The sequence below is a fragment of the Panthera pardus genome, unplaced genomic scaffold (assembly GCF_024362965.1).
Source record: "Panthera pardus isolate Hobbes unplaced genomic scaffold, ASM2436296v1 HiC_scaffold_22, whole genome shotgun sequence".
NCBI classification, from domain to species: domain Eukaryota; kingdom Metazoa; phylum Chordata; class Mammalia; order Carnivora; family Felidae; genus Panthera; species Panthera pardus.
In genome coordinates, this window is record NW_026526788.1 from 34,211,600 (window position 1) to 34,238,191 (window position 26,592).

At 35.0% G+C, this 26,592-nt stretch overlaps 1 protein-coding gene across 4 annotated transcripts in view; it reads left to right on the forward strand.

Moving 5' to 3' along the window:
- Positions 1-26,592, forward strand: part of ADK (adenosine kinase) — a 513,465-nt gene that overhangs the window by 65,535 nt on the left and 421,338 nt on the right. For 3 of the 4 annotated variants that reach the window (XM_019444618.2, XM_019444620.2, XM_019444619.2), the window contains one exon: positions 1,227-1,280. The exons of the other annotated variant lie outside the window; for it this stretch is intronic. In XM_019444618.2, the coding sequence (XP_019300163.1) occupies positions 1,227-1,280 (54 nt within the window). The remainder of the gene's footprint in view (positions 1-1,226; positions 1,281-26,592) is intronic. 4 annotated transcript variants of the gene reach the window in all.

The following is a 26,592-nucleotide window of genomic DNA, read 5'->3' on the forward strand; positions in this document are numbered from 1 at the left end:
GGCAGAGCGAAAGAAAGACACAGAATCCGAAGGAGGCTCCAGGCTCCAAGCTGTCAGCACAGAGCCCAATGCAGGGCTCGAACCCACAAGTCGTGAGATCATGACTTGAGCCTAAGTTGGATGCTTAACTGACTGAGCCACCCAGGCGCCCGAAAAGATAAACTTTTTAAAGAAAACTGTAATCAACTTGTGTCCTATTCTATAATATACCTGAAAATAGAACATCCTACGACAGATAGTTCCCCATTGATAATTTGTGGCTTCATTCTTTACAGAAATAATGTATAAAACAGGAATTCCTGTGGGCAGTTTATGGTACTTTACTTACAGAGGCTTTGAAGATAAAAATATTATGAACCATTTCTTGTTTAGCACTTCAGAGGTTTTTATACCCCAGCCAATGTAGTACAGTTCTATTTAGGATGTGTGAGAGGTTTGCCATTCTTTTCATAAAGTGGGTAAAGGGACTTGTGAAAGGGGAGGCAAGAAAGGAGACTCTACATGCATGACCTTTCCACTTAAACCCCTGACCCATTGTCAGGCAGCTTAGTTTTAGGAAAGAATTGAACGCAAGTGGGAATTGAAGACCTGGGAAATGCCATCCAATGTTTATTTTTTTCTGTATACTCCTCAGAAACAGTTACCTTTAGCAGTACAAATTATATGGTAATTTGAAAGATAAATGTTCTAATATTTATCGCAACTTCTGTTTTATAGACAGGGAAAGTGAGACTTAAATAAATGAAATGATTGCCTATGGTCATTAAGCTAATAAATAACAATTTATTTTTCCTCCTGTGTCATGCCACCTAGGACATAGTCTGGTGCATAGATGTTTACTGTATATTTAATGAATGAATAACTGCTTATTGTTTTGTGAACTTCTAAATACTTATTGTAGTAATTTCTTGAATTTTGAACTACTAGAGGCATGTAACATTGCAGATTATTCACTACAGAAGAATATTGAAGATACCTTGTGTTGTCAAAGGTCAGGTTGATCCTACTTCAGTTCTTTGGATGGTGTCTGTGGCAGTGACTGATAGAACAACAAAGAACTTAGGTATTTTTCAATGTTTTATCAATGAAGACAGAGGACTGTAACAGTGTAGTAGTGCTTATTTGATAGGAGTTAACTCATTGTATGTTGATACCACAGTCAGATGTCCATGAGGCAAAGGTACTTATATGTTTATATGGTGTATTTTTTTGTTTCTGTGTTACAGGTATTCTCTTAAACCAAATGACCAAATCTTGGCTGAAGACAAACACAAGGAATTGTAAGTACATTAAACCCTAGGTGGTACATAGTTTATTCCTCTATGGAGGTGTATGTAAACAATCTGAGTTTTCAAATGATATAAAATATAAAGATGTAATTAACACTATTACCTTAATACTAGTAAGATTAGGATAATTTACATTACATAAGATTAACATAGGAAATAATTGTTTCTGCATGCGTGTTAAAACATGTAGTATTGCATCATCTAGACTAAGGGCATATTGGGAAATATATAATTTCATTTTCTTTCCCCAGATAAAATATTAAAGTGTTGTAAATTTTACTCAATTGACTTCCCCAACCTCATTATTAAGATGACAAAATGTAATTTTGTTTCTTTTGTTTCCTTATGAAAAGGTAAGTGGCTAGTATTGATTGGCATAAGGAAAAACACTTTAAAGTTTGGTATATGAACAAAATTTTGTTCCTTTTTAAAATTTTAATGTTCTTAGGGTTCTTTCAGGTAAAAATAACTTGAACATATGATTCTGGGATATCTCCATTGCTATTTTTCTGCTCTGTTATAGTATAGTATAGTATAGTATAGTATAGTATAGTATAGAATAGTATAGTATAGTATAGTATAGTTCCTCACAGGAACTTTGAGGTTTTTAGTTAAAAATGATAGGTTTGGGAATTTTAAAATTTCATCTTAATCTTTTTAGTGTCATTGTCCAAAGGAGACAGCTATAAAATAATTTATATGCTTCTATTTTCTACTTAGTCTACTTTATTTTTCCCATTGTACCATAAGAAAGTTCTGGTAGCCTTAATTATTATGCAAACACTTAATGTCAAATAATACTGTGGAATTAAAAATTCGAGGAATCTGTGGCTGGCTATACACCTTCAGGTCGGACTACACTTATTCTAGATATCCTTATTAAGGTTCTATCCTTTAATAAATATACTCATGAATTTTACAAACTTCCATCAGGATTTTCCTGATGTTTGACACTCCCTAATGTTAAAGATATTTTAACTTCTAACTCAGGTCCCTTATGGTTTAATTTAATGCAATCTTCAATTTGTATATATCTGTATGAGGAATAATTTTTTGTAGATAGAGTCCTTCAAGACTATTATTTTTAGACTCAGCATCAGGAATATATTGATACTGTAATAGCTTTATGTGGTGACAGATGGTAGTTACACTTGTGAGCATAGCATAGCATGTAGAGATACCATAGCTATACTATGTCGTATAGCTGAAACTAATGTGAAGCTTTGTGTCACCTATATGCAGATAAAAAGTACACACACAAAATATTTTTTTCTCAAGGTTATATAGTGATTTTTCAAAACAATTTTATTGTATTTTTTAATGTTTGTTTTTGAGAGACAGAGACACAGAGTATGAGTGGAGAAGGGGCAGAGAGAGAGAGAGGGAGACACAGAATCCAAAGCAGTCTCCAGGCTCTGAGCTGTCAGCACAGAGGCTGATTCGGGCCTGACTCACCAACTGACTGAGCCCCCCAACCACCCCAAGGTATAGCATTTTAAATATCATGGGTATTTTTATGGCCCCTTAATCAGGGGCCATTTTCTTTCATGTCTTTGAAATTATAGAACTTTGATTCTAGAAATGAGCCCTAGAACTAATATCCATTTTTTTTTTATAATGAATTAGGAGGGATTTATATGATAAATGACTTGCTGATAAATGACTTATACTGCTACTTACTGACAATACTGGACCAGAATCTGTTTCCTGATTCCCATTTAGGTGCTTTTTCTGTGCACCAAGCCATTCCCTAAGTATATAGTGATTTTTTTAAAACAGTGATTTTTTTTTTTAAATTAAAAGGGTCAATATCCATTGCAGTACTCAATAACTGTTTATAATGACTGTTTAATTTTATAGTATTATATTATGGTTTTAGAAACCAGCTCAGACCAATAGCCACTTATTGAGTGTGTTAAAGAAAACTTAGTCAAATATTATGTATGCCTGATTCAAAATGCAAAGCTCTTCTCATTCTTCCAAGGAAAGGGTGTAATACAAAGCTTTTGATCAACTTGGTCCTAAAAGTTTTGAGAGATGTTTATGAAATAAGTCAATTTTATAGTTATATATAATTTAGTTTATTTACACCATACATTTACAACCATATACTATGTGAAGTAATTAATTTTTTTTCTTTTTTACTTCTCAGTTCTTTGAACATTCACAATCTAACTACATTTTATGTGAAATAATTTTAAAGTACTTTTTTCTTTTTTTACTCTTTCTTTGAACATTCAGCATCTTTGTCATCGACATCTTTGTCACCACTAGAACCTTTTTCTCTAGAACACATTAGTCTTCTTTGACCTAAATTGTTTGATTCCATGTATGATACTTTCATTGGGCATTTCATCCTAAGGTATAAATGCCTCTTACATGAGAAAAGTATTTTTTTTTAATTGATTTTGATATGTGGTCATTATCTTTATAAGCTGTTTACTATATTGATTTTTAATTAATTAATTTTTAAAATTTAAATCCAAGTTAGTTACATATACTGTAATAATGATTTCAGTAATAGAATTTTGTGATTCATCACTTACATATAACACTCAGTGTTCCTCCCAACAAGTGCCCTCCTTAATGTCCATTGCCCCTTTAGTTCATCCCTCCACCTGACACCCTGTCAGTAACCCCCAGTTTGTTCTCTGTATTTAAGAGTCTCTTATGGTTTGTCACCCTCCCTGTTTTTATATTATTTTTGTTTCCCTTCCCCTGTTCATCTGTTTTGTTTCTTAAATTCCACATATGAGTAAATCTTACGATATTTGTCTTTCTCTGACTGACTTATTTAGTATAATACACTTCAGTTCCATCCATATTGTAAATGGCAAGATTTCATTCTTTTTGATTGCCGAGTATTATTCCATCATATGTATATATATATATATATATATATATATATATATATATATATATATTCCATCACATATATATATACACACATACACACACACACACACACACACACACACATACACATACACATACATATACAGACACACACCACATCTTCTTTATCCATTCATCAGTCGATGGACGTTTGGGCTCTTTCCATACTTTGGCTATTGTTGATAGTATTGCTATAAACATGGGGTTCATGTGCCACTTAGAATTAGCATTTTTGTATTCTTTGGATAAATACCTAGTAGTACAACTGCTGGGTCATAGGATAGTTCTATTTTTAATTTTTTGAGGAACCTCCATACTGTTTTCCAGAGGGGCTACACCAGTTTGCATTCCCAGCAACAGTGCAAAAGGGTTCCCCTTTGTCTGCATCCTTGCTAACATCTGTTGTCTGGGTTGTTAATTTTAGCCATTCATCATGATGGGTGTGAGTTGGTATCTCCTTGTGGTTTTGATTTGTATTTTCCAGATGATGAGTGATGTTGAGCATCTTTCTGTGTGTCTTTTAGCTATCTGGATGTCTTCTTTGGAAAAATGTCTATTCATGTCTTCTGCCCATTTCTTCACTAGATTATTTGTTTTTTGGCTGTTGAGTTTGATAAGTTCTTTATAGATTTTTGATACTAAGTTTTTATCTGATATATCATTTGCGAACATCTCCCATTCCATTGGTTGCCTTTTAGTTTTGCTGATTATTTCCTTTGCTGTGCAGTAGTTTTTTATCTTGATGAGGTTCCAATAGTTCATTTTTGCTTTTGTTTCCCTTGGTTCTGGAGATATGTCAAATAAGAAGTTGCTGCAGCTGAGGTCAGAGAGATTGTGGCCTGTTTTCTTCTCCAGAATTTTGATGGCTTTCTGTCTTACATTTAGGTCTTTGATCCATTTTGAGTTTATTTTTTATGTATGGTGTAAGAAAGTGATCCAGGTTCATTCTTCTGCATGTTGCTGTCCAGTTTTCCCAGCACCACTTGCTGAAGAGACTGTCTTTATTCCATTGGATATTCTTTCCTGCTTTGTCAAAGATTAGTTGGCCATATGTTTGTGGGTCCATTTCTGGGTTCTCTATTCTGTTCCATTTTTCTGTGTACTTGTTTTTTTTTTTTTGCCAGTACCATATTGTCTTGATGATTACAGCTTTGTAATACATCTTGAAGGCCAGAAATGTGATGCCTCCAGCTTTGGATTTTCTTTCAACATTACTTTGACTATTCGGGGCCTTTTCTGGTTCCATACAAATTTTGGAATTGTTTGTTATTTTGTTAGGATTGCACTGGATATGTAGATTTTTTTGGGTAGTATCGACATTTTAACAATATTTGTTTTTCCAACCCAAGAGCATGGAACGTTTTTCCATTTTTTTGTGTCATCTTCAAAAAGCTTTTTTTTTTTCATAAGCCTTCTATAGTTTTCAGTGTATAGATTTTTCACTACTTTGGTTAGGTTTATTATTAGGTATTTTATGGTTTGGTGCAATTGTAAATGAGATCAATTCCTTGATTTCTCTTTCTGCTGCTTCATTATTGGTGTATAGAAATGTGACCAATTTCTGTACATTGATTTTATATCCTGCGACTTTGCTGAATTCATGTATCAGTTCTAGCAGTTTTTTGGTAGAGTCTTTTGGGTTTTCCACACAGGAGTATCATGTCGTCTACAAAGAGTGAAGGTTTGACTTCCTTCTTGCTGATTTGGATGCCTTTTATTTCTTTCTGTTGTCTGATTGCTGAGGCTAGGACTTTAAATCCTATGTTGAATAACAGTGGAGAGAGTGGACATCCCTGTCATGTTCCTGACCTTAGGGAGAAAGTTCTCAGTTTTTCCCCATTGAGGAGGATATTAGCTGTGAGTCTTTTGTATATGGCCTTTATATGAGGTCTAAAATGAGTCTCTTGTAAGCAGCATGTAGATGGGTCTTATTTTCTTATCCATGCTGATACACCCTGTGTCTTTTGATTGGAGCGTTTAGTCCATTGACATTTAGAGTGAGTACTGAAGGATATGAATTTAACACCATGTTGCCTGTTGAATTGGTGTTTCTGGTGATGTTCTCTGGTCCTTTCTATTCTTTGTTGTTTTTGGTCTTTTTATTTTTGTTTTGTCTTTTCTCTGCTCAAAGAATTTAAGAATTTAAGTATCCTCCTTAAAATTTCTTGCAGAGCTGGTTTAGTTTTTGTTTGGGAAACTGTCTTTCCCTTCTATTTTGAATGACAGCCTTGTTGGATAAAGAATTCTTGGCTATGTATTTTTCTGATTCAGCACATTGAATATATCCTGCCACTCCTTTCTGGCCTGCCAAGTTCTGTGGATAGGTCTACTGTGAACCTGATCTGTCTTCCATTATAGGTTAAGGACTTTTTTCCTTTGCTGCTTTCCTAATTTTTTCCTTTTCTGTGTATTTTGTGAATTTTACTATGGTATGCCTTGGTGATGGTCAGTTTTTGTTGAATCTAATGGGGTTCTCTGTAATTCTTGGATTTTGATATCTGTGCCATTCCCCAGATTAGTAAAGTTTTCCACTAAAATTTGCTCACATAAACCTTCTGCGCCTTTTTATTTCTCTTCATATTCTGGGGCTTCTATGATTCAGATGTTATTCCTTTTTAATAAGTCTCTGAGTTCTCTAAGTCTTGTATCATGATCTTTTGCCTTTATTTCCCTCTTTTTTTCTGCTTTGTTATTCTCCATAATTTTATCTTCTGTATTGCTGACTCGCTGGTCTGCTTTGTCCATCCTTGCTGTCATGGCATGCGTTTGAGATTGCATCTTGGTTATAGCATTTTTAATTTCAGCCTAAATTTTATTTCTTTTATCTCTGCAAAAAGGGGTTCTCTGGTTTCTTCTATGCCTTTTTCAAGTCCACCTGGTATTCTTATTATCGTGTTTCTAAATTCTGGTTCAGACATCTTACTTATATCTGTGTTAAGTCCCTGGCTTTCATTTTTTCCTATTCTTCTTTTGGGGTGAATTCCTTTGTTTGTCATTTTGGAGGAAGAAAAAAATTAATAACATTAAAAATAAAAATTAAAAACAAAACAAAAAATCAAATAAAGGAAGCTAGATTCTAGGTATGTTTTGGTCTGCTTGTTGAAAGAAGCTTGATAGAGAAATAAGGGAAAGGTAGGAAAAAATTTAAAACTTAAAAAAATTATATAATAAAATAGAAAAATTAAATAAACAAAATAAAATAGAATAAAGAAGTAAAGAAATAAAAAATAAAGTAAAAAATAAATTTTTCCTATTCTGTATCCAAGAAAGGAAAAAAAAGAAAGATAAAAGAAAACAATTTAAGCAAAAACAGAAGCAAAGAAAATGAACAAATAAATGAACCAGAAAACAGAATGAAACTCAAATGAAGTTACCTCCAGTTTCCCCTAGAACTCAAGCTATGAAGCACTCTATAGTTTGAACACTAAGCAGATGGAGTGACTTGTGCTGGTATTCCTGTAGGATGTGCTTGGAGGGTGGAGTTGGGCAGGGCTTGGTGTAATGGCTCTGTTCTCCATTAGGTGGCGCTGTTTAGCTTACTGGGGTGGATCAGTGTGCATGCATGCATTCATGGGAGATGTGGAAATGAATGGCTTCACCCAGCTCTGTAGTCTGGCGCAGAAACTTCATACTCTCACCGACCTACGATCAAGCTCCTTTGTCTGAGCCCTCCATCCACTCCCTGCCTGTATCCTGCCTGTGTCCAAGCTGTCTGTCTGCCAGGCAGCACTTCCTTCCAGAATTTTATCTCAGATGGTGTTGTTTGAAAACCCCACACTTCAGGGGCGCCTAGGTGACTCAGTCGGTTAAGCGTCTGACTTCAGCTCAGGTCATGATCTCCCGGTTCATGAGTTTGAGCCCTGCATTGGGCTCTGTGCTGACAGCTCAGAGCCTGGAGCCTGCTTCAGATTCTGTGTCTCCCTCTCTCTCTGCCCCTCCCCTGCTCACACTCTGTCTCTCTCTCTCAAAAATGAATAAACTTGGGGCGCCTGGGTGGCTCAGTCGGCTCAGGCTCAGGTCATGATCTCACAGTCTGTGGGTTCGAGCCCTGCGTCAGGCCCTGTGCTGACAGCTCAGATCCTGGAGCCTGTTTCCAATCCTGTGTCTCCCTCTCTCTCTGCCCCTCCCCCAGTCTCACTTTGTCTCACTCTGTCTCTCAAAAATAAATAAATATTTAAAAAAAAAATGAATAAACTTAAAAAAAAAAAAAAAAAAGCAAACCCCACACTTCAGAGACCCATGCCAGCTCTCTTGGGGAGGGTCTTGCTGAGCAATGGCTGGGTGCTAGTTTGCCCCAGATAACGTTTGTGTGATTGCGCAGTGGCAGAGGTTCAGAGATTATGGCAAATCACAACACACATCTGGCACCAGGTTTTGCTGAACTGTGGTGTCTTTGTTCCCGAACCAGTAAATGTGGCTGCTTTCTGGGGTCTGCTGGGACCTTTGCCTGTGGGGAGGCCATATGGTCTCTACCAAATGCATTCCAAGCAGGGAAACCACTTCTCCCAATGTAGCACACAGACCCCTCATACCGTGCTGCCTGCTCCTGGGGATTTGACCTACTTCCTCACCAGAACACTATCGGGCACTAAGCTCTGAAACTTCGGACTCTGTGCTCCACTGTTTATAGAATCCTGGTGGTACTGAAACCCTCTCCTTTCTCGCTGTCAATGGTTTTGGGGAACAGATTTCTTGTTCAGTTCCGTGCAACTGTTTTCACTTTCTCTTTCTCCAGTTGCTTTGAGGGGGAGTGCTTTTCTTGCACGATCCGGATGTGCAGTTCTCTTCCCCTTCCTTTTTCTCTCTGTCCTCCCTCTATGAAAATGGCTCCCTACCCTCCACGGCTTTTCTCTCCCCTGTTCACCTCTCCACACCACGTACCTGCTGAGTTCTCTGGCTCAAGTTAATGCAGATCATTGTGTTGTTCCTCAGATCAATTTCTTTATGTGTTCAAAATGGTTTTGTGCAGATCTAGCTGCGTTTCAGGGATGAGACAAGCTCAGGACTCCATGTTGCTCTGCCATCTTAACTCTTCCCCCTACACTATTGCTTTTTAAAATTGATCTTTAAAAAAGCTGTAACATATACCATTTGTGCTTGCAAAGCTGTGCCTCCAGGAGTACCTTGTAAATGTATGTTAGATTTATTTTGCTCATTTTTTAAACCAATACCATCAGGTGACTTCTGTGAGAATCTCAAATGAACATTGATCGAATTTATTTCAGGCAACCACAAATGGTTCTCACCTTCTCTGTGACCAGAGTTTATCCTGTTTGGTGAACTTTTGACTGTGCTCTCACTTTAAAATTCTAGGATTTCATAGTTTCTTCACATCTGTTGTTATACCTGGATCATGAAACTTCTGGAATATTTGCTTAAATATTTTACTATTTCAAAGAAAATTATTAACCCTGACATAAAGAAGAACTCATTACAAGAGATAATTTTGGGATTAAACTTGGATTTATATTCATGTATGTATGATGGATGAATGAAAAATATATGTCATTATTGGTAAAATCTTAAAACCTTTAAAGGATTAATCCTGGGCTCCTGGGTGGCTCAGTCGGTTAAGTGTCTGACTTCAGCTCAGGTCATGATCTCCTGGTCCTCACGGTCCATGGGTTCAAGTCCTGCACCAGGCTCTGTGCTGACAGTTCAGAGCCTGGAGCTGCTTCAGATTCTGTGTTTCCTTCTGTCTCTCTGCCCCTCCCCCTGCTCGTGCTCTCTCCCTCTCTCTCAAAAATAAATAAACATTAAAAAGAAAATTAAACTAACTTGCAATTTTCTGCTTTTGAAGAAATGTGTACTGCCTTGGACTTAGCATTAGAAGAAATTTATGTATGAATTTTGTCATAGATTACAACCTTGGTGTATCAGTTCCACTATGAGTGTTAAGAAATAAAGGAATTTACTGTAGGAATTAAACCTTGTTCAGTTGTGGAAGAAACTAGGGAAGTAAAGGCTCACAAAGAATCAGAGAAAAGTCCAGTCCTGGTTCAGTTTCATGAGTTGAAGCTTTCAAAAATCCACCGCTGGAGTAAACTGTAAAGGAGGCTGGTAGGTTGTTGGCTCTTTGCAGCTACCACCTCTCAAGTTTCAGTGGAGCATCTGGTTTTAGTGCTGGTACTGTTTGGGAGGGTGAGCTGGGGTGGTATGGGGATAAATAAGGGCAAATTGGAATTCTACCCATACTTCTCTGTCTTTCACTACCTGTGACCAATAACTACCTTTGGAATAAAATGGCTGCTGCTTCGCTTGCACCCTCCACATTGTACACAGAATTGTTTTGTGGTTCGTCCTAATCTGAAACCATATAGGAAAGGAAATTCTGGGAAATATAGTTCTAGTTAGCACAAGTATAAAACCTATCACACTTGGATTAATCATTTAATCTTCTGAATTTAATGTCTTTATAAAATGGTGAAAATTTCATGTTTGAATAAGTTTAAGGATGGTTAAATGAAATTATGTGAAAAAGTTTCGAGCTATGGAAAGGTTATATAAAAGTTACTTGTGATGTAGGTTTTTGTGAGTCTGATGATGTTTATGAAAACTCTCTCAACTGGCTTCTGCTCTTGGAGTAGTTGTCTCTCAAATATCCTTGTGGGATTAGATCAGTACTCTGCTATTTTATAATTATCCATTAAGCAAATGATTTGTTTAGTTACCTACTTCTCTTTTAGTCTATTCAGTAATCCTATTGGGTATAGTTTCTAAGTTTCTAGCCTGAAATTCTTCAGGCAAAAAATGCTAATGGACTTCTTTGTTCTCTCTTTGTTGTTTTAAATTGACTATTATTATTATTAGTAGTAGTAGTATATTGTTATTATTATTTTGCTTTCTCTCTCTTTGATTTTTCACCCTGGGTGGAAGGGTGAGGTGTTTTCTGAAGTTTTATTCAGTGCTTTTCAGTCCCAGTGTAGTTCATCAATCCTTTGTTACAAATTTACTTGACAGTATTGCAGTATGTGCTATCAATGGGAATATTCATCAGGGTCAACATGGAATAAAGAGAGCAGAAACTTCTGATTGTTGAATTCTTTTTTCCCTTGGCCTACAACAAACAGGAATATTTTGAGAATGAAGCTATGACAGATTTCTGCCTGAAAAACACTGTAAGGGTTATGCCAACACTATCTATATCCCCTTGAGGACTGAGTCGGAAATTTTGGGAGTAATATGGATTTGGGAGTTTTGGGGAACTTTTAGCATCTATTAGCAACTAATCTAATCCTTGAAAACATGTTCTTTACTAACTGTAATTATTGATTTTTTTAAAAATTTATTGAAATTTTTTTAGAAAAAAAATTTATTAAAGAATTAAATAATACTTATGTATTAAAAAACAAGGAAGGAGATCTTTATGTCAGTTACTTTTGTGCTCTAATTTAATTCTCATAGCAACACTAGAATGTAAAAATTATAATCATTCCCATTTTATGGGAAATAGGCTTGGAGCGATTACATAACTTATCTTCTATTAGAAAAGAAATAGATTGTGATTTGATTTCAGATTTCTATTTATTGCTTTGTACTTTTCCTAAATTCAGTGACTTACAGAAAGACTATGTTTTACTTTTTTTGGGAGGGATAATAATATTTATTTATTTTATTTATTTTTTTTCCTATAGTTTTTTAAAATCTTTATTTATTTATTTTTAGAGAAACAGGGATAGAGAGCGAGCAGGGGAGTGGCAGAGAGGGAGAGAGGGAGAGAGAGAATCCTATGCAGGCTCTGTGCTTGAACCCACCAACTGTGAGATCATGACCTCAGCCAAAATCAAGAGTTGGATGCTTAACTGACTGACTGAGCCACCCAGGTACCCCAGGAGAAATAATATTTAAAATGAATGTACCTACTTCACAAACTGTTTAAAGGTACTCATGGTAGATATTACCTTTAATAAGTTTTAACATGGTTTAATAGAAATATGCCATAATATGTAGGTAATACTGTATTTTTGGGGGATTGTTAATATCTAGGGTAAAATCTTAGAAGATAAACTGAACTCATGTTGGTGAATGGAAATCCAATTATTTCTAATAGACTAGGTCGTTTCTTGAAGTCCAGTGTAGTATAAATTTGTTCTTTGTGATGCTAGCTCCCTCTGTGGAACTTCATTGAGATTACAACTTGACTTTTTCGATTATTTAGCTAAACGATTGAACATTTAGACTAGATTTTGAAATTTTCTGTAAATTTTACTTTGTATGCTAATAATTTCAATTGTTTTTCTTGTGAAAATGTTATTTTATAAAAATGTCTCACTTTGTAGATACTGAATTTTAATAGCTTGTGTGAAATGAAACCCACTTCCTCAAACATTGCAACAACTTTTATGCTTTTTTGTTTGGGAAGGCCAGAGATACCAATTCCTAGGTCTGCAACACTGTGTTAGGTTAGACATAAGGAGATAGATAAAGCCTAATGGAAGATTTGGGGGGAAAAAAAAGGTTTTGGAATTATGGTGTTTTTTTTTTTTTTTGAGTTTTTTAATGTTGAATTGGGTGGGAAAATGTTCATTGAAGGATTTTTTTTGTTTGTTTTATTGAAACAGACAAAATTTCTGCTTGACAGAAAGAGGAGAGAGAAATATCTTAGCAGGATCCCAAAATTCAACAAAGAAATGTAGAAAATGTCTTTTACACGTATAATTTCCATAAATTTATGCTCTTGTAAAGAAAATTCTTTGTTATCAAATCCTACTACTGATTTCCCTTTTACAGAATGTGTATATTTTTTTCACCCCCACTTTTTTTCTCCTTTGTCTCCCAAACTAGTTTATATTTAAATATTAAATTGTGTAATTAGTTTTTAAAAATATTTTCCATTCTAGAATGAGGGCAGAGGGAACGTGACTGGCTTCCACGATAGAATTTAGCAAAATGTGCAAACCGATGTCAACCATAAAGCTAGGGACTAAAACATAAAAGATGAAGATAGGAAAGAGCTAAAGTGTATATGCTCTTTGAATTTATAAAAATTTGATTTTAGTAGGTCATTGTTAAGATCATACATGAATAAGCTTTTAAACAATTTTGTAAGATAATTATTTTGAGCCCTTTGTTAATACTAAACATATATTATTCCCTTAAAATATAATTTACACAAATACAGGCATGCATTATGGTGGCACAAAGAAATTTGTTTTAATATTTTTTAACCTTGACTAAATTTAGATTAGGTAATTCTTTAAAAGAATAGAATTGAACTAGTTTTATTTATGTAACAATCCTATTCTTTGTTATCTTTAAAACATATTATATCCTTGATATAGTAATAATGTTTTCTTATATGAGTAAAAACTTTGAATCAATATATAAATATTTTCCTGGGGTTCTTATAGTTTTTATCTTTTAGTCAGTTATTTTCTCACAATCTTTAAGGATAATTAACCCATCTCCCATTAGTCTTTGAAGAAATCTAGAGTGGACTTCCTTTATATTATTGGCTACTTAAGTTCATGTCATTTTGAATTTGATTTAACCTATGTGTCACATGTATAGTAGTGCTTTCCAATGTTAGTACTTCATGTATTATTTAAAGTTTTCTCAAAAACTGTGGAACCTCTTTTATTCTCCTTGACTAACTCCTCTTCACCTTTTGAGGCTTAACTCAGATATTCTTTCTGGTAGTCTTCTCTATTGTACACTCTTCCTGTACTCTGGGGTTAGTTTGGTACAAACCAACAGGCAGACCAGAATTAAAATCCTGGTTTTGATAATTCCTACTTGTGAGACTTGGGGTTACTTATCCTTTTAAATATTTCCTCATCTAAATTATGAGAGTGATAATCCTTAACGTTACAGGATTATTATGAGCATTACGTATATTTAATGTACATGTAGAGAATTCCATGATGCCTGGCATGCAAATAACTACTTCTGCTTTTATTTATTTATTTATTTTTTGTTAATATTCTTTCTAGACTCAGTACTTTGAGCACAAGGTTCATATTTTATTCATCTTTGTATCCCCAGTGGCTGGCACATGGTAGAAACTTAGTAAATATTTGTGAATACTTAAAGACTGCTTTAGTCCGCAGAGTATCTATGATGGTTTCAGTTCATATGTTTATTCGTGTATTTTATCATTAAGTGGGTTTATTCACAATAATTTTGGTTATTCTTGGTTTCACTACAAGGTTGATGATTAATTAAACAGCTTTGTTATCCAAGTTTTGTTTTCATGAATGTAATCAATTTTAACAGCAGGCTCCTTATGAAAATCAGAATCCTGAGTTAAAATTAAGTGCCTCTCTCATTATTCCTCAAATATTATCAACCTAAGTTTCCTTAGTAGAGAGCAAACAAGCTTTCTTTTTTCTTCAACATTTGGATTGACTTTGTATATAAGTGCCTCTAATTCTAGTAGGCAGCTGGTGTTGGTGATTAAGTTTGGAATGATTTGTGTGACTGCCCCCTTAGGTTTGGATTCTGAGAGAATTTTTTTAATGCCAAATTTAGTTTTTTTTAATTAGAATTTTTTTCTTTAAATATGTGACAGATGAGAGTATAAACTTTTCCAGAACTAATTGTCTCCAAAGTCAGGATATTTGCATACTATTTGTAGGTATACAGACACCCAAACAAAGTAACAGACACCCAAAACAAAATGACTTAATCTATAAATACGATAAATTTGGAGGTAAAGACTGGTTAATTCAGTGCTTCAGGAACATCATCAGAAGCCCTTTCTGGATGTAATTTGCAGACTTTTTCTCAATTTGATCCTCAGCAACCCAGCAGGACAACTTTAAAAATAAACAAAACAATTTACTGTCTCTAAACCAGAGAAGGTAGAAAAATGTATTCAGAAGAATGGTATACAGTATAAGCTGTTGCTTTGGTGAGTGCTTTATATTTGAAAAGAGATGCTGCATATTTTTAAAGGATCACAGTGGGGAAGCTGATCACATTTCTGCTGCCTCCTGAAAACCTGATTTATGGTATAGTTTTTCGGTGGGGGGGCAGAGTTTAAAGTCTTAGTACTTTGGGGGATTTTATTCTAGACTAGTATAAATCATTACTTAGTAACTTGTTTAGAATTGTTTTACTGAGTCATTTAACAAAGGTAGGATTAGATCTTCTCCATAAGAATATTAACTCACATGCAAAGAGGTATAGATTAGTCATTGATGAAAGCAATGACTTTGGGTTCAGTCCACCTTGAAGAAAGAATAAAAGTAGAATCAAATCTCTGGAAAAAGCAAGATGGTCTGTCATATTCTAGTACTTACTATATGTAAGAATGTTTAATATTAGTAGGTGATTGTATAATTAAAATATTCTAATTTATGTATCTTTAAATCAGTTTGTAATAGCCAAACCACAAAAATTCAATTTCCCTTGCATGTGAAGAACTTTTTAAGTAGAAAGCTCTGCCTTAATTTTCATGTCTGTATATATTTATGCTTTTCATTTCTCTGCAATGCTTTTTTTTTTGTTAAAGTGAGACTTGGAAAATAACAGTAATAATGTTTCAATTCCTGAGATGTGGGTAATTTTCATCCCCTCTTCAAGACTTTCATATTATCTTTATAATGTTTTTATTTTTATTTTTTTATTTTTGAGAGAGAGAGAGAGACAGAGTGCGAGCAGGGGAGGGACACAGAGAGAGAGGGAGAGCGAGAATCCCACGCAGGCTCCAAGCTCAGCGCAGAGCTTGATGCAGGGCTCAGTCTCACGATGGTGAGATCACAACCTGAGCCAAAATCAAGAGTTGTACGCTTAAGTGACTGAGCCACCCAGGTGCCCAAGACTTTCAGGTTATTTTTAAGTGTATTGTTATCATTTGCATGTTTCTTATTTCCTTTGTTGATTCTAATTATGCCCTCAGGAGTTATCATAGTATAAATTTATTTATTTATTTAGAGTATAGCTGGCACACAATGTTACATTAGTTTCAGGTGTATAACATAGTAATTGGACAACTCTATATGTTATACTGTGCTCACCACTAGTGCCACGGCCATCTGTCACCATATAACATTATTATGGTACCATTGAGTATATTCCCTCTGCTGTACCTTTTATTCCCATGACTTATTTATTCCAAAACTGGAAGCCTGCAAGCATATTATAAATTTATTATGTTTTCTATATGACATGTCATCAGATATTTAAAAGTGATTAAATATTTTTTAGGGGTAGAAACTTTCATTTGTGTTTCCAAGACTCAATAAGCCATTATATTTGTTGACTGACCTGACTGAGAACTTAATGTTTATCAATATTTCATTGTGTTCCAACAGTTTGTGTAATGAGAGAATTTTTTTTTGTTCTTACCTTAGATTTGTAGTCCATAAAGTATACTCTAATAAAGTTACGTATTTATTTTCATAATTATTTTACCTGGGCCTGCATAAATGAAATATTTTTTTAATTGTAATCATTTAACCTTGTAAATCCATTGTTAAGGATTTGGAAAAACCAATATTGTATGAGATGAAACACTTTTTTTTTTCAAAGATTAGTAGAGGAAGCACTTCTTTTTTTGTTCATTTCAGATTACACTGGGAAACCCCTATGTGAAAGTTCTAATAACTATCCCATTCTCTTTGGAATGAGTTATTGATATTTGTAAAACAAAATTTATCAGTAAGACTGTAAGATTCTGTTGGATTCTGGGGATCATGTCATTGACTTTGTTACTGGTATTGTTGACAGCATTATCATTGTTATTAGCCATTAGCCATTGATGTCCACATTTGTATGGCAGAGTAAATAAAGCTATTATGTAGGTTGATTACAGGAATGACTTAGCATACAGTTTACTGTCAATCTTTAGGAATTTTATTTAGAAATTTAAAAAAAAATTTTTTTTTTAATGTTTATTTATTTTTGAGACAGAGAGAGAGCATGAACAGGGGAGGAGCAGAGAGAGAGGGAGACACAGAATCTGAAACAGGCTCCAGACTCTGAGCTGTCAGCACAGAGCCCGACACGGGACTCGAACTCACGGACCGTGAGATCATGACCTGAGCTGAAGTCGGACGATTAACCGACCAAGCCACCCAGGCGCCCCTAGAAATTTTTTTGTTAAAGACTTAGGGTGTTATGGCTCTAAGCCTCTCTGCTTATGGCCATTTTTATGTACAAAAAACTTTAGGGTGGTAAAATTGTGTTTTATCATGAATGATTGATTTAAAATGAATGATTCCATTTCCCACCCACAAAGTTTTTCATAAGGTATTACTTAATGTTTAAGTTATGCCATTCTCTTACAGCAGTAATGAAAATGTCCTCAGGTTCTTGAATATTTTCAGCTATAGAAAACATTTAGTGTACGATTCCTTTATTTTTGGTAAAGAATAAACTGAGGCATAGAAATCATAATTGGTAGGGAAGACTGGTACTCAGGTCTTCTTTTTTAGTCCATTGTTCTTAGCATTTTACCAAATTGTAGTCAATTTTCCAGTATATACATATGGAAACATTGGGTGTTGAATTGATGCCCTTTCAGAAAGCAGCAGATTTGTTCTTTATTTTTGGACTGTTGATTTTTAGTTTGAATACAGGTTACATAGTTCCATAGTTATTAAGTGATGTATCCCTTATTGTTATGACCTCTTTTGAAGTTATGGTAGTATTTCATCCTATGAAGAATAGGCGACTAGAAATTTTTTTTTTAATTTTTTTTTTAACGTTTATTTATTTTTGAGACAGAGACAGAGCATGAATGGGGGAGGGTCAGAGAGAGGGAGACACAGAATCTGAAACAGGCTCCAGGCTCTGAACTGTCAGCACAGAGTCTGACGCAGGGCTCGAACTCACAGACCGCGAGATCATGACCTGAGCCGAAGTCGGCCACTTAACCCACTGAGCCACCCAGGCACCCCTAGGCGACAAGAAATTTAACATACTTCTTCAAGGTCACAGTGTAAGTGTTGAATCAAGAGTACTCTGAAATCAATTGTAGCTCTTTGGCTTTTTTGTCACCCTTACTTTGTATTGTTAATTTAAGATAATTCGTGTGAATCATCTAACTCTTTCTCGTGTGTGGGGACACTCAAATATGCACATTATTTATATTTGGCCTATTATAATTTTTATAAATGGAAATCTGATCTTGTTTCTTCCAGGTTTAAAACCTTTCAATGACTTCTCTTTGCATGATGAAACCTAAAGAACTTTCTTTGCTTTTTAATCCCTAATTCTAGCATCTGTTTGCAATTCATTGAACATGTCCCTCTTGTCCATATAATTGCACATGCTGCTCCCTCTAAAAACCTCCTCCTTGTAGGTCTCCTCTCACTACCTCAAATCCTTTTCAAGATTCAGAATTTTATCTGGGAAACTTTGATCTCTGTTAAAAAGCAAAATTGATCTAAGTAAATTTGAAGATCAAATTAGCTTTGTTTGCTCATTTATGAATCTGGTAGCATTCCATCTGATGAAGGCTGGCTGGGTCCAAGGACTCAGAGGAGGGCCTGTAGGACCACCCAAGAGAGTCCTTGGCTTTGTGCAAGGTAGAGATCAAAGGTGAGCCAAGAGGAAGTGAGAGCAGAGTTTATTGAAGATATAGAGTGTAGATATGAACAGAGCATCAGGGAGATTCAGAAAAGAAAGAAGAGTGATTCTTGTCTTTGCTGGGGTCATGGGGTTTTTACTGAGGAAGGTTGTTGGGTGGTCTCCATAATCCAGGAATAAAGAGTGTTTAGGTGTCTTGATGAGTCCATGGTCTTGGAAAGTTCATGACAACCCTGCCTGGTCACTCCTTAGATTATCTGTTGTGTTTGTTGGGAGACTCCAAAGAAATCATTGTCCTCTCCAAGGAGGACATACATTGTCTGTTCTATAACATGTGTGTATGTCCTAGCAAAAGTAGAGGTGGGAAAGAAGTGGGAAAAAGAAACAAAGGAACAAACAAACAGCTGTTCATGGTGTTCCTTTAGTTCCCCTATCTCATATGTGACAATAGAAGGGTGTCCCGTTGAGCTGCAGGAAAGGAAAGGTTTTTAAGGATAGATAGGGAATGGAAAGAAGGAAATTATTAGCAAAGAATCCTGATCAGCACTACAAGGTAATCCAGTGATAGACCTTCTGTTCCCCTTACAAGTGTTGCTGGATCGTGGAGTGCAACAGCCAAGAAAGAACTCTTGAGAAGTTGTATGGTGCAACTTAGTTTAGTTTATTTAAGTAGCACAGGGACAGGACTTGTGGGCAAAGGCTGCACTTTTGCTTTATGAAGCTTGTGGTTATATGCTTAGAGTTTCAGGGGGGAGGGACACGCAGGGAGTATTAGATTATAAATGTTTTCTTCGAATTTCTACTTGTAAAACTATTTTTGTAAGATTTCTCTGGTGCTTATCATTCAGTTCCGTATTAACTATTGATGAAATGTACAGGCAGTCATGAGACCCTTTAAGAATGTAGCAACCAGCACTTATTTGATCCTTATCAAAATTATGCAGGCTATAGGTCAGCCTTCTGGGTTAAAGGTGAACATTTTTCTGCTTCTATCCTTCATCAGGAGGACAACTTTGCCTAAAACAATGCAAACTACAGGTTAGCTGGCTAAAGGTCACATTCTTGGCCTGGTGGAGGGGGCAAGGAAGGATGTTGTTAAAACTCTAGTTAGGTTCTGTATTAAGTCTTGGTTTGCTAATGTGGTGGCTTAACATAAGTGACTCCATTTTGGGCTCATGGTTTTGTTTTTAGCATTTCAGTGATTCATGAACTGGATAGCATCCAGTCTAACAGATGGAAAGAAGATTCGAAGGGCACCTGGGTGGCTCTGTCAGTGGAGTGTCCGACTCTTGATTTTAGCTCAGGTCATGATCGCAGGGTTGTGGGATCAAACCTCACATTGGGCTCCATTTTGAGCATGGAGCCTGCTTGGGATTCTCTCTCCTTCTGCCCTTTTACCCTCCTTGTGCATGCACAGTCTCCCTCTCTCTGTCTTAAAAAAAACAAAAGGCTATCCAAGGAGCTGTACAAAATGAAAGATTTTTATAGGCAGGAGGGAGTAGGAACAAGACAATTTTACTAGGCAAAAAGACAGGTTGGTTTTTGCAACCAATGGCAGGGGTCTAATCAGGCAGATTTGCTAAACTACTGCTGATCAGGCTGTTCCTGATGGGGTTAAATATTTCATTTCTGGGAAAGCTAAAACTGTAATTAAATCTTGCTTTGGTGATGTCACTTAACATAAGTGACTCCAGGTTAGGCTTGTTGTCTGTTTTTAACACCTAAATCTAGGTTTTCTGCAGATTTTATGTCAGAGGAATTATTAGATCATTTTGTAATTCCCTGTTTTCTTTTGTCTTTTCTAGATTATGAGCTAAAGGCAAGCGTACTTTTATCTCTCTATCAGGGCTTGGCACTATACCAAACGTATTCTAGAAACTCAGTACATTTTAATGAATATATATTATGTTTAAATGTCTCCAATTCTAGGGGCACCTGGGTGGCTTATTCAGTTGAGCATCCAATTTTGGCTCAGGTCGTGATCTCACAGTTTGTGAGTTCAGGCTCCGCATCAGGCTCTGTGCTGACAGCTCAGAGCCTGGAGCCTGCTTCAGATTCTGTGTCTCCCCTTCTCTCTGCCCCTCCCCTGCTCTCGCTCTCAAAAATAAATAAACATTAAAAAAATGTATCTCTCTCTCTTAAATGAATATTAAAAAAAATATTTTTTTAAATATCTCCAACTCTATCTGTTCTTTTTTTTTTCATAGTTCTCGCCCGGGATGTTACAGTAGCACCTCATATAACTGTGCCTCCAGTCTCACCCCTTCTCCTGTCCTTACTTTACATTCTTCTTTTAATGCTTTTTGTACTTTTGTTTGTTTCTGTCCTACTGATTGTCCATCTTTCTAAAACACTAATTTGTCCCATCACTTGACCATGTTATTAAAACACTTTAATAGGGGCACCTGAGTGGCTCAGTCGGTTAAGTGTCTGACTTCGGCTCAGGTCACGATCTCGCGGTGCGTGAGTTCGAGCCCCGCGTCGGGCTCTGGGCTGATGGCTCAGAGCCTGGAGCCTGCTTCCGATTCTGTGTCTCCCTCTCTCTCTGCCCCTCCCCTGTTCATGCTCTGTCTCTCTCTGTCTCAAAAATAATAAAAAACATTAAAAAAAAATTAAAAAAAAAACAACAAAAAAAACAAAAAACACTTTAATAGTTCTCCCATTGCCTACAGGATGAATTTTAAGTTATTAAGCATGACTTTGGAAGCAGATCTGAATCTTGCTTTCCCCTTTGGCACTATTCCTACCAATAGCCTTCTACCTTTAGCCCTAGTAAGAATTAATTGCTTATTTTTGTATCTGTGCTTTTGCACGTGCTGGTCTACCCTTCTCGAGTATTAGCTGCCTGATAATTTCAAAACTTAGCTGCTTCCTCTTCACCTCTGATAAATTTGTTTCTGTTATACTATAATTTGTCTGTGTTATCTTTTGTATTAGACTAAACTTCTTGAGGCCTGTGGCTATTTCATATTCAGTTCTTCTTGTGTGTAGTACATAGAACACTGCTTGTTGAATGCTGTTGAAGTGAATTAAATGCCTGTGGATTATAGAATAAGTATTACTTGAATTAAGAAGGTGGTGCTTCATGGGGTGCCTGGGTGGCTCAGTCGGTTGAGCATCCGACTTTGGCTCAGGTCATGATCTCTCTGTCCGTGAGTTCAAGCCCCGCATCGGGCTCTGTGCTGATGGCTCAGAGCCTGGAGCCTGTTTCAGATTCTGTGTCTCCCTCTCTCACTGCCCCTCCCTGGCTTACACTCTGTTTCTGTCTCTCTCTCTCTCTCAAAAATAAACAAACAAAAAAAATTACCAAAATTAAAAACACAACCTTTTTTCTGATTTTGTCTTCTGTTTGTTTGTATTCCTTTCCATAGTTGTTACATGTTTATTTGGCTCACTAAAATTGGGAGTTAATTTATGTTTTGACACTTATCCAGCATATTGTTAGTACTCAGAAAGCTGTTATTGTTAATAAACCTTTAGATCAGCCTTATTAATTTCAGCTGATAATTTAGACACACCCACACTTTTGAGGATGAGCACTGGGTGTCATATGTAAAAGATGAATCACTGGGTTTTACTCCTGAAGCCAAGACACTGCATGTTAACTAACTTGAATATAAATAAAAACAAAATTAACCCTAAAAATAAACAAATAACAGACAATTCTACTTTTTGTGAGGATTATTATGTTCGCATCTCATCCTTTTCTTTGAATAGTATAGATGTATTATATGAAAAATATAAATTATTTTTATATTAAAAATGTCTTTTTTATATTAGTCTTTTTTAAACTAAGACCACAAGGTTAAGTTCTGAGGAGATTTTATCCTAAATGGCATCATAGAAAGTTAACTTCTTAATAATTAAGAAACAGTGCTGCAAAGTTGGCTCGATTTTAAAGTGTACTTTTGATTGCTAATTAAGCTACTTTTCATCATTAATTCATAGTACTTTAAAATGATTCCCTATTGTTATGCAGTTTTTTCAAAGAAGCGTTAGTAAGGTAAATGTAGAAAATTATTTTAAAACTAAAGTGATACCCACCAGATGGTGCTATTTTGCCTGTTTTGTTTGTGCAGATCAGAGGATGAATGAATACAGAACTTTTAAAAAGAGTATGGGAGATCTTCTAATATTTTTAGGGCATAATATTTTGGGGGTGGAGGAGCTCAGTGGAAAATATTCAAATGTAAACTTATATTCAGTACTGAATTTTATCTTAAAGGTAGAAACTATTGCTGGTTACATGCCAGAGAAACTTCTATATAGTCTAAAATTCAGTAGATATTTTTAAGTTTGACATAATGTAAATCCTATTGACTGTCATAATTCCACATGCATGAAAAATGTAGTTATTTCTAAAAGGAATTGTGTATTACTAAAATTTATGTTTTAGTTTTCTTTACATTTTCAAGTAAACAATATTACTGAGTTACATACTTATAAATTAAGGGAAACATTTTAATTATTTTATGTGTTCTTGAATATTTCCCAAATAAAGGAGAGAAAATTAGGCTTAAATTCATTATTTTTACAAATGAAAAGGATGCTCATTCTAAATTAATTTATGTATTAAATTAATTACATAATTAAATTAATTATGTATTAGAAAGTAGTATGTGGTGCACTGTTCGTTTAGATGCTGAAATTGAATGTTCATTATAGTTAAAAATGGCTAGCTAATGAAATACATTTTTCAGTGAAGTATGAAAGATTCAGCCAGTATTTCTAGGATTTTAATTTACTTAAAAATTTATTTATTTATTTTGAGAGAGAGAGAGAGAGTGCATGCACACACGTGAGTGGGATGGGGCAGAGAGAGAGGAAGAGAGAAAATCCCAAGCAGGCTCCATGCTGATACAGGGCTTGATCTCATGACTCTGAGATCATGACCTAAGCTGAAATCAGGAGTCCAATGCTTAACTGACTGAGCCACCCAGGTACCCCTTACTTTATTTACTTTTTCTGATCTTATTATCACTTGTTTTTATTTGTGTCTGGCCATGAGATTGAAGCATGAAAGTATGTAGGTGTCATTGTAACTATTTCCCAAAGTCATTGTTGATTATACCAACAATTACTTTTTTGCGATGTGTGAAATTAGAGATTGAAGTTGCTTTTATTTCTTTTTAATTTTTTTCATGTGTATTTATTTTTGAGAGAGAGAGACAGAGTGTGAGTGGGGCAGGTTCAGAGAGAGAGAGGGGGAAACACAGAATCCAAAGCAGGCTCCAGGCTCCAAGCTGTCAGCACAGAACTGTGCTGTTCTGTCCATGAAGACAGAACTGTTTTCAAAGTGATACTTAGACATTGTTTGCCCTTTCCATTCTCATTTTCTCACTAATGTAAGTATTTTTCCAGAGGTTCCATGATATGTGATATTGATCAAATGCATAAGAGAATCTAGCTATCTTCTATTAAGCCAGACATTAATTATAAAACAATATTACTCTTCTCACTCAATTTTTAAAATTTGGAAATAGTTATTTTTCATAACATGTTATGTATGTTAACATTTAATGGTTCTGTTTAAAAAAATTAATAAACATTTAGAAATTTTGTTTTAATTTTAATATGGTCACCAGGGATAGATATAAAAGCTCTTTGAAGTACTCAATACTTTTTTTAAGTATAAAGAGGTCCTGAGATCAAAGCATATGAGATCTTCTGATCCTAATTCTTTATCTTCATTTTACCAGTGAGGGTACTCTGAGACTCAGAGGGGGTTAAATGGTTTAATCATGTATATTCAACCATTTTTGGCTTAGCTGATAACTTCCATCACTGACTTCTGACTCCTTTGATTTAACTGTTTCACGATTTAGATATTTCCAACCTTGCACCAACTCTGAGCTCCTTCAACTATTTTTTTCGTGTGATATTTTAACTAACTTTATTAAGTGCATGAGCAAGTTGGGAACATTCACCTGATTCTTCAGCTACAATAAAATGGTGTCTTTTTTTTTTAACGCATAAAATATCTAGTATAACTTTGCTATAAAGTGTGAACTTTCTAGCAGGAAAAGGGAATTGATACATGAAATAGTGTAGCCTTAGTGTCAAAAAAAAAAAATAAAGTTGAGGGCAAAGAGGTAGCCTCTCATATTTTAGAGACTCTTTTATTATCTTCTTTACTTCCCTCCTACACTGGCCCCCCATCAACAATAAAACATTGGATACAAGCTTCCCTGGACATTTATGGCAGTCCACTCATAGAAGAACAAAGTATTCTATCCTTAGGTTTCAAACAGTAAGAGGATAATAATTCTATATTGCTCTTTTGTTAGCCGTATATTATTTCCCATGTTGAAACTCATGATTGAGAGGATAGATTCTAAAACCATCCCCCCTTTTTTTAATTGTTGAAGGAATTTAAAATCATGTCATGAAAATGGATTGAAAACCATTGGTAGTTTTAACTTAGAAGAAAGAAAACCAGGATATATATGATAAGCCTCCTTCTTCATTTGAAGCACCTTCTTTATGTGCAAATGAGATTAGATCTATTGATTTATTTGTGAAACCTCAAGGATAGAACAACTAATGAGTGGATGGTATAGACTGAATCATTTTAGCTCAATAAAAGAAAACTTTCTAGTAGTAAAGAAATGCAAAAATTGAATAAACTTGTTTTGGAGGTAATGAATTCCCTTTCTCAGGAGGTGTTATAGACTGGATTACTTGGTAGGAATTACTTGGTTGTCACACGAATCAAGAAGGTATAGTTAATTGGATTAAATGACCTTTTAAGATTCTTTGTTTTTATATGCTTGGTATATTTGTTGAAAATAACTTTTAATTATAAGAATTTTATTTACTTTTTAAATAAGAGTTAATTTTAAAAGGACAATTGGTTTAGTAGATATATTCCACCCTTATATCAACTAGTCAATAGACCTGAAGACTTTATGGATCTGTGGTCTTGCCATGAGCATTAAAATTGATTTTCTTGAGTGTGTGTTTTATTTATTCCTTTCATTGCAAGCCATTTGAAGAGATGATTGATTGGTAGCAAAAATTTGGAAGAGGAAAGGATGATAAGCATTAGAAAGGAAAATAAAAGCCATTTTGAAGATGTACATTGATTTGATATTTTGGGGTTTATTTTCTAATTTGCTTATGATCATAAATATTTTCTGCCTCTTATTACCACTCTTTTCTGTTTCTTTTCCATATATTCCAAACTATCCATAACCAATATTTGTGTGAAATTGTCCTTAATTGTAGGTGGTTTTATAAGTAGTAGAGTCCGTTGTAATATAATCACTAAAATGACGACTGCATTAAAACATGTTGTATAACTTCCTAATTTAGCAGAGTATTTTGGGAGAAGAGGAGAAATGGGTCTACCCTAATGTTTCTAACTCTTTTTTTCTTGGGGTACTAGAGGGAAATACATACTCTTACTATTACTAGAAATAAATGGATAATCACAAAATATTTGGCTTTATTTTCATTTGGGAGTAGGTATTTGTATTTCTGTATATAAGCATGTATCTTTATATATCACATATATTTTTAATACTTCCAAAAAGAATTTGAGATCTTATAATGTGTTATTTTGTACACACACACACACACATGTGCACACTGAGTTTTATTTGTTCATCAGAGAAGGCCTGGCATAGGATTTAAGTTAAATTAGCTATAGGGTTCAGGTATCAAGTGAGTGAGTAAAATGAGCCAGTTTGAAGCAATAGATATTGATTGATTGATACATTATAACCTCTTTTCAAAGGAAGATCCATGGCACTGTAGAATCTTGCCTTCAGTTATACAGTGTAAATAAGATTGCCCTATGTGATATTTAAATAGTTAAGAAATTAGACCAGAACTGAAAGAAAGGGTTTCCTGTATAATCTGCTGTCATTAGACAAATTAAGTGATTGTTCCATTCTGCAGGTATAGTAAGGTTGTGTTTAATTAATTAATT